The 15923-nt window shown below is 47.2% G+C and overlaps 1 protein-coding gene across 1 annotated transcript in view; it reads left to right on the plus strand.

The window, feature by feature from the left end:
- The window catches only part of atf6 (activating transcription factor 6), a 133868-nt gene that overhangs the window by 11299 nt on the left and 106646 nt on the right, over nt 1-15923 (plus strand). The window contains exon 7 of the mRNA XM_046299824.1: nt 12167-12318. Coding sequence (XP_046155780.1) covers nt 12167-12318 — 152 coding nt within the window. The remainder of the gene's footprint in view (nt 1-12166; nt 12319-15923) is intronic.

Below are 15923 nucleotides of genomic sequence, written 5' to 3' on the forward strand. Positions count from 1 at the left end.
TCTGTATCTGTCTGTCAGAGTGTCAGGTCTCTGTCCATTCAGAGACATCTGTATCTGTCTGTCAGAGTGCCAGGTCTCTGTCCATTCAGAGACATCTGTATCTGTCTGTCAGAGTGTCAGGTCTCTGTCCATTCAGAGACATCAGTATCTGTCTGTCAGAGTGCCAGGTCTCTGTCCATTCAGAGACATCAGTATCTGTCTGTCAGAGTGTCAGGTCTCTGTCCATTCAGAGACATCAGTATCTAGCCTGTCTGTCAGAGTGTCAGGTCTCTGTCCATTCAGAGACATCAGTATCAGTATCTGTCTGTCAGAGTGCCAGGTCTCTGTCCATTCAGAGACATCAGTATCAGTATCTGTCTGTCAGAGTGCCGGGTCTCTGTCCATTCAGAGACATCAGTATCTAGCCTGTCTGTCAGAGTGTCAGGTCTCTGTCCATTCAGAGACATCAGTATCAAGCCTGTCTGTCAGAGTGCCAGGTCTCTGTCCATTCAGAGACATCAGTATCAAGCCTGTCTGTCAGAAGGCTTCTTAAAGGGGGGTGAGAAGGATTACTTTATCCTATCCTAGGTATTCCTTAAAGAGGTGGGGTTTCAGGTGTCTCCGGAAGGTGGTGATTGACTCCGCTGTCCTGGCGTCGTGAGGGAGTTTGTTCCACCATTGGGGGGCCAGAGCAGCGAACAGTTTTGACTGGGCTGAGCGGGAACTGTACTTCCTCAGTGGTAGGGAGGCGAGCAGGCCAGAGGTGGATGAACGCAGTGCCCTTGTTTGGGTGTAGGGCCTGATCAGAGCCTGGAGGTACTGAGGTGCCGTTCCCCTCACAGCTCCGTAGGCAAGCACCATGGTCTTGTAGCGGATGCGAGCTTCAACTGGAAGCCAGTGGAGAGAGCGGAGGAGCGGGGTGACGTGAGAGAACTTGGGAAGGTTGAACACCAGACGGGCTGCGGCGTTCTGGATGAGTTGTAGGGGTTTAATGGCACAGGCAGGGAGCCCAGCCAACAGCGAGTTGCAGTAATCCAGACGGGAGATGAAAAGTGCCTGGATTAGGACCTGCGCCGCTTCCTGTGTGAGGCAGGGTCGTACTCTGCGGATGTTGTAGAGCATGAACCTACAGGAACGGGCCACCGCCTTGATGTTAGTTGAGAACGACAGGGTGTTGTCCAGGATCACGCCAAGGTTCTTAGCGCTCTGGGAGGAGGACACAATGGAGTTGTCAACCGTGATGGCGAGATCATGGAACGGGCAGTCCTTCCCCGGGAGGAAGAGCAGCTCCGTCTTGCCGAGGTTCAGCTTGAGGTGGTGATCCGTCATCCACACTGATATGTCTGCCAGACATGCAGAGATGCGATTCGCCACCTGGTCATCAGAAGGACATATCTGTCTGTCAGAGTGCCGGGTCTCTGTCCATTCAGAGACATCAGTATCAGGCCTGTCTGTCAGAGTGCCAGGTCTCTGTCCATTCAGAGACATCAGTATCTGTCTGTCAGAGTGCCAGGTCTCTGTCCATTCAGAGACATCAGTATCTGTCTGTCAGAGTGCCAGGTCTCTGTCCATTCAGAGACATCAGTATCTGTCTGTCAGAGTGCCAGGTCTCTGTCCATTCAGAGACATCAGTATCTGTCTGTCAGACTGCCAGGTCTCTCTCCATTCAGAGACATCAGTATCAGGCCTGTCTGTCTGGACTTAATCACGTCATCTTGCAAGTCTCCATGTCCTGGCTCCATACATGTTTCTGTGAACACACACACACAGTCACTGTTCTATTACCAATGGCAGTTATTACCAGTTTGTGTTTCAGATATTACATATCCTACGTTGAAGATTGAACAGGTCACTTATGGTCACCCCATCAAACGACTAAAGCTGTCGTCTGGCAAAAGCATCTCCAGTCCATCTGTAGAAATACAGTAGGCAGAGTTCAGCAGAGACACACAGAATGAAAAGGGTGTTGCTGTTACTGGGCTGTGTTATTAGAAATCACCTCACTGTGGACGGGGACGTGTTGAGGGGACGTGTTGAGTGCCAGGTCTCTCTGCATCTCATATGCATCAGTGAACACACAGTCACTGTTATATTACCAATGGCAGTTAGGGAAAGGTGATATGACACACACACACACACACACACACACACACACACACACACACACACACACACACACACACACACACACACACACACACACACACACACACACACACACACACACACACTGATTACTTTCTCTATGTGGTTATGATTAGCCTGGTGGAACCATCCTGATCACTGATTACATTCTCTATGTGGTTATGATTAGCCTGGTGGAACCAACCTGATCACTGATTACATTCTCTATGTGGTTATGATTAGCCTGGTGGAACCAACCTGATTACTGATTACATTCTCTATGTGGTTATGATTAGCCTGGTGGAACCATCCTGATTACTGATTACATTCTCTATGTGGTTATGATTAGCCTGGTGGAACCATCCTGATTACTGATTACATTCTCTATGTGGTTATGATTAGCCTGGTGGAACCAACCTGATTACATTCTCTATGTGGTTATGATTAGCCTGGTGGAACCAACCTGATTACATTCTCTATGTGGTTATGATTAGCCTGGTGGAACCATCCTGATCACTGATTACATTCTCTATGTGGTTATGATTAGCCTGGTGGAACCATCCTGATCACTGATTACATTCTCTATGTGGTTATGATTAGCCTGGTGGAACCAACCTGATTACATTTATGATTAGCTCCAACCTGATTACATTCTCTATGTGGTTATGATTAGCCTGGTGGAACCATCCTGATTACTGATTACATTCTCTATGTGGTTATGATTAGCCTGGTGGAACCATCCTGATTACTGATTACATTCTCTATGTGGTTATGATTAGCCTGGTGGAACCATCCTGATTACTGATTACATTCTCTATGTGGTTATGATTAGCCTGGTGGAACCAACCTGATCACTGATTACATTCACTGATTACATTCTCTATGTGGTTATGATTAGCCTGGTGGAACCATCCTGATCACTGATTACATTCTCTATGTGGTTATGATTAGCCTGGTGGAACCATCCTGATTACTGATTACATTCTCTATGTGGTTATGATTAGCCTGGTGGAACCATCCTGATCACTGATTACATTCTCTATGTGGTTATGATTAGCCTGGTGGAACCATCCTGATCACTGATTACATTCTCTATGTGGTTATGATTAGCCTGGTGGAACCATCCTGATCACTGATTACATTCTCTATGTGGTTATGATTAGCCTGGTGGAACCATCCTGATCACTGATTACATTCTCTATGTGGTTATGATTAGCCTGGTGGAACCAACCTGATCACTGATTACATTCTCTATGTGGTTATGATTAGCCTGGTGGAACCAACCTGATTACATTCTGATTACATTCTCTTCTCTATGTGGTTATGATTAGCCTGGTGGAACCATCCTGATCACTGATTACATTCTCTATGTGGTTATGATTAGCCTGGTGGAACCATCCTGATCACTGATTACATTCTCTATGTGGTTATGATTAGCCTGGTGGAACCATCCTGATCCTGATCACTGATTACATTCTCTATGTGGTTATGATTAGCCTGGTGGAACCAACCTGATCACTGATTACATTCTCTATGTGGTTATGATTAGCCTGGTGGAACCATCCTGATCACTGATTACATTCTCTATGTGGTTATGATTAGCCTGGTGGAACCATCCTGATCACTGATTACATTCTCTATGTGGTTATGATTAGCCTGGTGGAACCAACCTGATCACTGATTACATTCTCTATGTGGTTATGATTAGCCTGGTGGAACCATCCTGATCACTGATTACATTCTCTATGTGGTTATGATTAGCCTGGTGGAACCAACCTGATTACATTCTCTATGTGGTTATGATTAGCCTGGTGGAACCAACCTGATCACTGATTACATTCTCTATGTGGTTATGATTAGCCTGGTGGAACCATCCTGATTACTGATTACATTCTCTGTGGTTATGATTAGCCTGGTGGAACCATCCTGATCACTGATTACATTCTCTATGTGGTTATGATTAGCCTGGTGGAACCATCCTGATCACTGATTACATTCTCTATGTGGTTATGATTAGCCTGGTGGAACCATCCTGATCACTGATTACATTCTCTATGTGGTTATGATTAGCCTGGTGGAACCATCCTGATCACTGATTACATTCTCTATGTGGTTATGATTAGCCTGGTGGAACCATCCTGATCACTGATTACATTCTCTATGTGGTTATGATTAGCCTGGTGGAACCATCCTGATCACTGATTACATTCTCTATGTGGTTATGATTAGCCTGGTGGAACCATCCTGATTACTGATTACATTCTCTATGTGGTTATGATTAGCCTGGTGGAACCATCCTGATTACTGATTACATTCTCTATGTGGTTATGATTAGCCTGGTGGAACCATCCTGATTACTGATTACATTCTCTATGTGGTTATGATTAGCCTGGTGGAACCATCCTGATTACTGATTACATTCTCTATGTGGTTATGATTAGCCTGGTGGAACCATCCTGATTACTGATTACATTCTCTATGTGGTTATGATTAGCCTGGTGGAACCATCCTGATTACTGATTACATTCTCTATGTGGTTATGATTAGCCTGGTGGAACCATCCTGATTACTGATTACATTCTCTATGTGGTTATGATTAGCCTGGTGGAACCATCCTGATCACTGATTACATTCTCTATGTGGTTATGGTTAGCCTGGTGGAACCATCCTGATCACTGATTACATTCTCTATGTGGTTACCATTAGCCTGGTGGAACCACCTGATTACATTACTCTATGTGGTTATGATTAGCCTGGTGGAACCAACCTGATCACTGATTACATTCTCTATGTGGTTATGATTAGCCTGGTGGAACCATCCTGATCACTGATTACATTCTCTATGTGGTTATGATTAGCCTGGTGGAACCATCCTGATCACTGATTACATTCTCTATGTGGTTATGATTAGCCTGGTGGAACCATCCTGATTACTGATTACATTCTCTATGTGGTTATGATTAGCCTGGTGGAACCATCCTGATTACTGATTACATTCTCTATGTGGTTATGATTAGCCTGGTGGAACCATCCTGATTACTGATTACATTCTCTATGTGGTTATGATTAGCCTGGTGGAACCATCCTGATTACTGATTACATTCTCTATGTGGTTATGATTAGCCTGGTGGAACCATCCTGATTACTGATTACATTCTCTATGTGGTTATGATTAGCCTGGTGGAACCATCCTGATTACTGATTACATTCTCTATGTGGTTATGATTAGCCTGGTGGAACCATCCTGATCACTGATTACATTCTCTATGTGGTTATGATTAGCCTGGTGGAACCAACCTGATTACATTCTCTATGTGGTTATGATTAGCCTGGTGGAACCAACCTGATTACATTCTCTATGTGGTTATGATTAGCCTGGTGGAACCAACCTGATTACATTCTCTATGTGGTTATGATTAGCCTGGTGGAACCAACCTGATCACTGATTACATTCTCTATGTGGTTATGATTAGCCTGGTGGAACCATCCTGATTACTGATTACATTCTCTATGTGGTTATGATTAGCCTGGTGGAACCATCCTGATTACTGATTACATTCTCTATGTGGTTATGATTAGCCTGGTGGAACCATCCTGATTACTGATTACATTCTCTATGTGGTTATGATTAGCCTGGTGGAACCATCCTGATTACTGATTACATTCTCTATGTGGTTATGATTAGCCTGGTGGAACCATCCTGATTACTGATTACATTCTCTATGTGGTTATGATTAGCCTGGTGGAACCATCCTGATTACTGATTACATTCTCTATGTGGTTATGATTAGCCTGGTGGAACCAACCTGATCACTGATTACATTCTCTATGTGGTTATGATTAGCCTGGTGGAACCAACCTGATTACATTCTCTATGTGGTTATGATTAGCCTGGTGGAACCAACCTGATTACATTCTCTATGTGGTTATGATTAGCCTGGTGGAACCATCCTGATCACTGCCTTTTGTATTTCTATTTCACGTCAGAGATCATAACATGTGAAGTGAAATAGAATGTTGAACACAGCGATCAGGCTGGTTCTACCAGGCTAGGTTATACCCTGGGCATTATATAGTGAACACAGCGATCAGGCTGGTTCTACCAGGCTAGGTTATACCCTGGGCATTATATAGTGAACACAGCGATCAGGCTGGTTCTACCAGGCTTAGGTTATACCCTGGACATTATATAGTGAACACAGCGATCAGGCTGGTTCTACCAGGCTAGGTTATACCCTGGACATTATATGATGATCAGGCTGGTTCCACTAGGCTAGGTTATACCCTGGACAGTATATAGTGATCAGGCTGGTTCCGCTAGGCTAGGTTATACCCTGGACATTATATGGTGAACACAGTGATCAGGCTGGTTCCTCTAGGCTAGGTTATACCCTGGACAGTATATAGTGATCAGGCTGGTTCCACCAGGCTAGGTTATACCCTGGACATTATATGGTGAACACGGTGATCAGGCTGGTTCCGCTAGGCTAGGTTATACCCTGGACATTATATGGTGAACACAGTGATCAGGCTGGTTCCACCAGGCTAGATTATAGGGCCGAGACCGTACCATTATCAATATTCTTTCCATGGTAAAAATCTAAACACGAAAAACACCGAACTCTGTACTCTGTTGGTCAATCTGTACAGGGATGTTCAGTCTCTAGTCAACTGGTATACTCACCACCACTGGTTGGTCAATCAGTAGAGGGATGTTCAGTCTCTAGTCAACTGGTATACTCACCACCACTGGTTGGTCAATCAGTAGATGGATGTTCAGTCTATAGTCAACTGGTATACTCACCACCACTGGTTGGTCAATCAGTAGAGGGATGTTCAGTCTCTAGTCAACTGGTATACTCACCACCACTGGTTGGTCAATCAGTAGATGGATGTTCAGTCTCTAGTCAACTGGTATACTCACCACTACTGGTTGGTCAATCAGTCTCAAACCGCCTTTTGATTTGAATGTTTTGGGGGGAACGCAGCCCCTTTCTAGGGGTTTGTTTTTCTGTCCCGGGTTACCCCAGTGGGAGGAGTTTGAACCGGGTAGAAAAAGTGATTGCATTCGGTTTGGAACCGGCCTTCCTCCCGGGAGTGAGCCAGGCGCCCCGCTGTGGTGCCCCAGTGAGCCAGGCGCCCCGCTGTGGTGCCCCAGTGAGCCAGGCGCCCCGCTGTGGTGCCCCAGTGAGCCAGGCGCCCCGCTCTGGTGCCCCAGTGACCCAGGCGCCCCGCTCTGGTGCCCCGCTCTGGTGCCCCAGTGAGCCAGGCACCCCGCTCTGGTGCCCCGCTCTGGTGAGCCAGGTGCCCCGCTCTGGTGAGCCAGGTGCCCCACTCTGGTGAGCCAGGTGCCCCACTCTGGTGAGCCAGGTGCCCCACTCTGGTGAGCCAGGTGCCCCGCTCTGGTGCCCCGGTGAGCCAGGTGCCCCGCTCTGGTGAGCCAGGTGCCCCGCTCTGGTGCCCCGGTGAGCCAGGTGCCCAGCTCTGGTGAGCCAGGTGCCCAGCTCTGGTGAGCCAGGTGCCCCGCTCTGGTGAGCCAGGTGCCCCGCCAGGTGCCCCGCTCTGGTGCCCCGGTGAGCCAGGTGCCCCGCTCTGGTGTCCCGGTGAGCCAGGTGCCCCTCTGCCCCGGTGAGCCAGGTGCCCCGTGTGCCCGGTGAGCCAGGTGCCCCGCTCTGGTGCCCCGGTGAGCCAGGTGCCCCGCTCTGGTGCCCCGGTGAGCCAGGTGCCCCGCTCTGGTGCCCCGGTGAGCCAGGTGCCCCGCTCTGGTGCCCCGGTGAGCCAGGTGCCCCGCTCTGGTGTCCCAGTGAGCCAGGTGCCCCGCTCTGGTGCCCCGGTGAGCCAGGTGCCCCGCTCTGGTGTCCCAGTGAGCCAGGTGCCCCGCTCTGGTGCCCCGGTGAGCCAGGTGCCCCGCTCTGGTGAGCCAGGTTCCCCGCTCTGGTGCCCCAGTGAGCCAGGTTCCCCGCTCTGGTGCCCCAGTGAGCCAGGCGCCCCGCTCTGGTGAGCCAGGTTCCCCCCTCTGGTGCCCCAGTGAGCCAGGTGCCCCGGTCCGGTGAGCCAGGTGCCACGCTCTGGCCAACGGCAAAGTAATCTCAAAACAAATAACAATCAAATCACGTGACGTGATGAGAAGGACTCCGTGTGACTGCTTTTGATAACGTGTTATCTGCCTTCCCAGTGAAAAACAACTAGTTTTACAGTTGAAACCCTTATTTTATGGAAAAGTGATGTATGTTTCTGGACGATGCAACTGGCTTGCTTGTAGACAACATGACCAAGCGGAGCAGATTAGTTTACTGGTGATCTTCCCTCCCTTCTTTCACGCGGTGACGTGATGGTCCATTGTCGGTTCAACGCGGCCAGTGCAGCGGAGGGGCAATTTGCACGTGGAGCTTGGCGAAAGGAGGCACGATATGTTGGCGACATTGTATATCCCAAACCCAACCTTAATTTACTTGTTGTGACGAGGTTCCAAACTCAGTTTTAGACTGCCTTTATGACCAAACATTTTCCTATTTACACTCTGTAGTCAATTATGACACTATAATAAATGTTTCTGACTCATATCGATGCCACGTTGGTTTTTAGGGGCAGTCGATCTGTAAAGCATTAGGGAAGTTTTGGGTGGGAGTTTGGGAGGGTGTTGTGTATTGTTGGCCAGCAGATGTCGCCCTATCTCTACTTTCGTTGACCCTCTTTTTAGGATCTGTGTTTAATCATTTGTGAGTCAATGTTTTAGTAGTGTTTCCTTACCTCGGCCCACCAGCCTGTGTTTCATTCAGACCTACCAATCTGATCCTCTTTCTCATCTTCTACCTCAGCTGAGTCTGGGCCAATAAAAAACAGTTTTGTCACAGTTTGCCCGGGACTAAACCAACACTGGAATATTTGACCTCTGTAGTCTTGAATGTGAATTTGAACCACATTCAAAACCCATTTTTAGTTTAGCGTTTGAATATAACTTTCTCTCTAGATCAGGGCTCTCCAACTCTCTGCCTGGAGAGCTACCGTCCTGTAGGTTTACACTATAACCCTAATCTAGCACACCTAATTCCTGTTAAGTAGCAGTTAGCTGCTAGCCGTCATGGAAACGGAGCAGGCTAACGCTAGTAGTGCTTAACCCTCTAGTGTTTTTATCCAAGACTGGGCACAAATGCTTTAGGTGTGAGATGATTTCCACACAATCACAAGAGCCTGCTCTGAGGCTAGGAAACACAGTCACCACCGATAAATCCACTATAATTGAGAATTTCAATAAGCATTTCTCTACGGCTGGCCATGCTTTCCACCTGGCTACCCTACCCCGGTCAACTGCCCGGCACCCTCCACAGCAACCCGCCAAAGCCCCCACCATTTCTCCTTTACCCAAATCTAGATATCTGATGCTCTGAAAGAGCTGCAATTTCTGGACCCCTACAAATCAGCCGGGCTAAACAATCTGGACCCTCTCTTTCTAAAAATGATCTGCTGAAATTGTTGCAACCCCTATTTACTACCCTGTTCAACCTCTCTTTCGTATCGTCTGAGATTCCCAAAGATTGGAAAGCTGCCATGGTCATCCCCCTCTTCAAAGTGGGTGACACTCTAGACCCAAACTGCTACAGACCTATATCTATCCTACCCTGTCTTTCTAAGGTCTTCGAAAGCCAAGTTAACGAACAGATTACCGACCATTTAGAATCCCACCGTACCTTCTCCGCTATGCAATCTGGTTTCAGAGCTGGTCATGGGTGCACTTCAGCCACACTCAAGGTCCTAAACGACATCATAACCTCCATCGATAAGAGACATTACTGTGCAGCCGTATTCATCAACCTGGCCAAGGCTTTCGACTCTGTCAATCACCACATTCTTAGTGGCAGACACGATTTGGTTTCTCAAATGATTGCCTCGCCTGGTTTACCAACTACTTCTCTGATAGAGTTCAGTGTGTCAAATCGGAGGGCCTGTTGTCCGGACCTCTGGCAGTCTCTATGGGGGTGCCACAGGGTTCAATCCTCAGGCCGACTCTCTTCTCTGTATACATCAATGATGTTGCTCTTGCTGCTGGAGATTCTCTGGTACACCTCTACGCAGACGACACCATTCTATATACTTCTGGCACCTCTTTGGACACTGTGTTAACTAACCTCCAGACGAGTTTTAATGCCATACAACTCTCCTTCCGTGGCCTCCAACTGCTCTTAAACGCAAGTAAAACTAAATGCATGCTATTCAATCGATCACTGCCCGCACCTGCTCGCCCGTCCAGCATCACTACTCTGGACGGCTCTGACTTAGAATACGTGGACAACTACAAATACCTGGGTGTCTGGTTAGACTAAACTCTCCTTCCAGACTCACATTAGGCATCTCCAATCCAAAATTAAGTCTATAATTGGTTTCCTATATCGCAAACAAAGCATGCTGCCAAACATACCCTCGTAAAACTGACCATCCTACCAATCCTCGACTTCGGTGATCTATAAAATAGCCTCCAACACTCTACTCAACAAACTGGATGCAGTCTATCACAGTGCCATCCGTTTTGTCACCAAAGCCCCATACACTACCCACCATTGCGAGCTGTACACTCTCGTTAGTTGGCCCTCGCTTCATACTCGTCGCCAAACCCACTGGCTACAGGTTATCTACATGTCTCTGCTAGGTAAAACCCCGCCTTATCTCAGCTCACTGGTCACCATAGCAGCACCCACTCGTAGCACGCGCTCCAGCAGGTATATCTCACTGGTCACCCCCAAAGCCAATTCCTCCTTTGGTCATCTTTCCTTCCAGTTATCTGCTGCCAATGACTGGAACGAACTGCAAAAATCTCTGAAGCTGGAGACTCATATCTCCCTCACTAGCTTTAAGCACCGGCTTTCAGAGCAGCTCACAGATCACTGTACCTGTACATAGATGGGCTGTTTACAGATGGGCTATCTACCTACCTCATCCCCATACAGTATTTATTTATTTATCTTGCTCCTTTGCACCCCAGTATCTCTACTTGCACATTCATCTTATGCACATCTACCATTCTAGTGTTTAATTGCTATATTGTAATTACTTCGCCACCGTGGCCTATTTATTGCCTTAACCCCTTATCTTGTGCACCACAATACATGTCAGACATGCTTTTAGGTTATGTCCCCAGTAGGTCCCTCAGGTCCTCTGGCCTTTTAACTATCCCAAAGCCTGGGACCAAGAGGCATGGAGAGACAGCCTTTTAACTATCCCAAAGCCTCGGACCAAGAGGCATGGAGAGACCGCCTTTTAACTATCCTGAAGTCTAGGACCAAGAGGCATGGAGAGACAGCCTTTTAACTATCCTGAAGTCTAGGACCAAGAGGCATGGAGAAACAGCCTTTTAACTACACCAAAGCCTGGGACCAAGAGGCATGGAGAGACAGCCTTTAGTTACTATGCCCCCAGCCTCTGGAATAGCTTGCCGGAGGGGGGCCGAAACTGTGGACGTATTGAAGAGATCATCCGCGTTCCTTTATCAGCGCTGTAGCTTTGTCTAATCTCATCATCATTAACACTGACAGGTCATTTAGCAGGACACCGGGGGGGCTTTGTCTGGGGGGGCTGTGCCAGTGTTTCTGTGTGATGGATGGTTCCTGGCACAGAGAGTGGTTTGACACGGCACTGTGGGCCACAGCTTTAAACCATGGATATGGTGTTTTATAAACATAGTATTGTATTACATGAGTATATATATTACTGTGAGACCGCCACGCTAACTGTCCAGTTAGTTACCCAGTGTTCAGTTCTCCTACAGGTGGGGAGAAGGGAGTTCTATTAAAGCTCAGGGGTTAATGCAGGATCGCTGGGAGGTCAGTGGGTAGAAGGAACTCTGGGTGCACTCTGTACAGACAGTACCACTGGGGAAGGGGGGGGGGTACTTTTTGAGACGGACCAGACAGTAGCAATGGGGAAGAGGGGCTCCCAGCTGTCACGGGTGACCAAGTGCTCTGTTGTTTTTGTAGTTAGCGACTGGCGAGGAATACCGAAACACACAGTTTTTATTATTTAATAACAGTAAAGGTATATAATCTAAGTGTTGTTTGTCCCCTCCTAACAGGTGGTCCGTTGGTGCTGTGCCAGCCGGCCCAGGTGCTGCAGATCCACACTCCACAGGCAGTCACCGGGCACCTGGTTACCATGCCAACACTGACCCAAGAGACGCCCGCCCCCATTGCAGTCACACTCCACAGCCCTGGCTCTGACGAAGATGTAAGTGTGTGTGTGTGTGTGCCTGTGTGTCTGCCCTGTCTGCTGTGTGTGAGAGAGCGAGAGTGTGTCCTACATGTCTGGGTTTGATCATGCTCGTATGCCTCTGATTTCATTCTCCTTTCCACAACAATGGAAGACTATCTCCCTCTGTGGTGCTGGTTCCTCTTCACTTCATTGATTTTAATTCCTGGGTGAAATACGAAAACACAAAATGGCAGCTAGAAAAAAAACTAGCCACCATTTATGTCAGTCTTTTTTCTAGACTGACAGAAACTAGATTCGCAGCATCCAGGATTGACATACAGCTGAGCTTAATTTAATTTAGTCGCATACGCCGAATACAACAGGTAGTGAAATGCTGAATACAACAGGTGTAGTAGACCTTACAGTGAAATGCTGAATACAACAGGTGTAGTAGACCTTACAGTGAAATGCTGAACACAACAGGTGTAGTAGACCTTACAGTGAAATGCTGAACACAACAGGTGTAGTAGACCTTACAGTGAAATGCTGAATACAACAGGTGTAGACATAACAGTGAAATGCTGAATAGAACAGGTGTAGTAGACCTTACAGTGAAATGCTGAATACAACAGGTTTTGTTGTGCTTGGACTATGTTAGTTTGTTGGTGAAGTGGACACCAATGAACTTGAAGCTCTCAACCTGCTCCACTACAGCCCCGTCGATGAGAATGGGGGCGTGCTTGGTCCTCCTTTTCCTGTAGTCCATAATCATCTCTTTTTCTTGATCACGTTGAGAGGTTGTTATTCTGGCACCACACGGCCAGGTCTCTGACCTCCTCCCTATAGGCTGTCTCGTCATTGTCGGTGATCAGGCCTACCACTGTTGTCATCGGCCAACTTAATGATGGTGTTAGAGTCGTGCCTGGCCGTGCAGTCATGAGTGAACGGGGAGTACAGGAGGGGACTGAGCACGCACCCCTGAGGGGCCCCTGTGTTGAAGATCTGCGTGGCGAATGTGTGGCTACCTACCCTTACCACCTGGGGACATCCATCAGGAAGTCCAGGATCCAGTTGCAGAGGGAGGTGTTTTGTCCCAAGGCCTTAGCTTAGTGATGCGCTTTGTGGGCGCTATGGTGTTGAATGCAGAGCTGTAGTCAATGAATAGCATTCTCACATAGGTGTTCCTTTTGTCCAGGTGGGAAAGGGCAGTGTGGAGTGCAATATAGAGTGCATCATCTGTGGATCTGTTGGGGCGGTATGCAAATTGGAGTGGGATTCTAGGGTTTCTGGGATAAGGGTGTTGATGTGAGCCATGACCAGCTTTTCAAAGCACTTCATGGCTACTGACGTGAGTGCTACGTGTCGGTGTGTAATATGTATTCACATTAACTGTACAGCATACAGGAAATGCACCCAGTCTACAGTATGCCATTGTTGATGATTCACTTCATCGTCCTAAAGATGTTTCTTCAGTCTCAGAAGTTGTTTGTTCCATTCCATTTCCCGCCTCTTGATCTTCAGTATAGGTGACGATTGCAAAATGACAGTCAGTGTTGTAGTAATGGAACAGCTGGCTACAGTCAGAATGTGTTGTAGTAATGGAACAGCTGGCTACAGTCAGAATGTGTTGTTGTAATGGAACAGCTGGCTACAGTCAGAATGTGTTGTAGTAATGGATTGGTATAACAGCTGGCTACGGTCCTTCTGTAGCTCAGTTGGTAGAGCATGGCGCTTGTAACGCCAGGGTAGTGGGTTCGATCCCCGGGACCACCCATACGTAGAATGTATGCACACATGACTGTAAGTCGCTTTGGATAAAAACGTCTGCTAAATGGCATATATATTATTATATTATTATTATAGAATGTGTTGCAGTAATGAAACAGCTGGCTACAGTCAGAATGTGTTGTAGTAATGGAACAGCTGGCTACAGTCAGAATGTATTGTAGTAATGGAACAGCTGGCTACAGTCAGAATGTGTTGTAGTAATGGAACAGCTGGCTACAGTCAGAATGTGTTGCAGTAATGGAACGACTGGCTACAGTCAGAATGTGTTGTAGTAATGGAACGGCTGGCTACAGTCAGAATGTTTTGTAGTAATGGAACTGCTGGCTACTGTCAGAATGTGTTGCAGTAATGGAACAGCTGGCTACAGTCAGAATGTGTTGCAGCAATGGAACAGCTGGCTACAGTCAGAATGTATTGTAGTAATGGAACAGCTGGCTACAGTCGGAATGTGTTGTAGTAATGGAACAGCTGGCTACAGTCGGAATGTGTTGTAGTAATGGAACAGCTGGCTACAGTCAGAATGTGTTGTAGTAATGGAACAGCTGGCTACAGTCAGAATGTGTTGTAGTAATGGAACGACTGGCTACAGTCAGAATGTGTTGTAGTAATGGAACGGCTGGCTACAGTCAGAATGTTTTGTAGTAATGGAACGGCTGGCTACTGTCAGAATGTGTTGCAGTAATGGAACAGCTGGCTACAGTCAGAATGTGTTGCAGCAATGGAACAGCTGGCTACAGTCAGAATGTATTGTAGTAATGGAACAGCTGGCTACAGTCGGAATGTGTTGTAGTAATGGAACAGCTGGCTACAGTCGGAATGTGTTGTAGTAATGGAACAGCTGGCTACAGTTGGAATGTGTTGTAGTGATGGAACAGCTGGCTACAGTCAGAATGTGTTGTAGTGATGGAACAGCTGGCTACAGTCAGAATGTGTTGTAGTAATGGAACGGCTGGCTACAGTCAGAATGTGTTGTAGTAATGGAACAGCTGGCTACAGTCAGAATGTGTTGTAGTAATGGAACAGCTGGCTACAGTCAGAATGTGTTGTAGTAACGGAACAGCTGGCTACAGTCAGAATGTGTTGTAGTAATGGAACAGCTGGCTACAGTCAGAATGTGTTGTAGTAATGGAACGGCTGGCTACAGTCAGAATGTGTTGTAGTAATGGAACGGCTGGCTACAGTCAGAATGTGTTGTAGTAATGGAACGGCTGGCTACTGTCAGAATGTGTTGTAGTAATGGAACGGCTGGCTACTGTCAGAATGTGTTGTAGTAATGGATTGGTAAAACAGCTGGCTACAGTCAGAATGTGTTGTAGTAATGGAACAGCTGGCTACAGTCAGAATGTGTTGTAGTAATGGAACGGCTGGCTACAGTCAGAATGTGTTGCAGTAATGGAACGGCTGGCTACAGTCAGAATGTGTTGTAGTAATGGAACAGCTGGCTACAGTCAGAATGTGTTGTACTAATGGAACGGCTGGCTACAGTCAGAATGTGTTGTAGTAATGGATTGGTAAAACAGCTGGCTACAGTCAGAATGTGTTGTAGTAATGGAACAGCTGGCTACAGTCAGAATGTGTTGCAGTAATGGAACAGCTGGCTACAGTCAGAATGTGTTGTAGTAATGGAACGGCTGGCTACAGTCAGAATGTGTTGTAGTAATGGAACGGCTGGCTACAGTCAGAATGTGTTGCAGTAATGAAACGGCTGGCTACAGTCAGAATGTGTTGTAGTAATGGAACGGCTGGCTACAGTCAGAATGTGTTGTAGTAATGGAATGGAACGGCTGGCTACAGTCAGAATGTGTTGTAGTAATGGATTGGTAAAACAGCTGGCTACAGTCAGTTGGAGGAAA

The sequence above is a fragment of the Oncorhynchus gorbuscha genome, linkage group LG15, assembly GCF_021184085.1.
Source record: "Oncorhynchus gorbuscha isolate QuinsamMale2020 ecotype Even-year linkage group LG15, OgorEven_v1.0, whole genome shotgun sequence".
Taxonomy (NCBI): domain Eukaryota; kingdom Metazoa; phylum Chordata; class Actinopteri; order Salmoniformes; family Salmonidae; genus Oncorhynchus; species Oncorhynchus gorbuscha.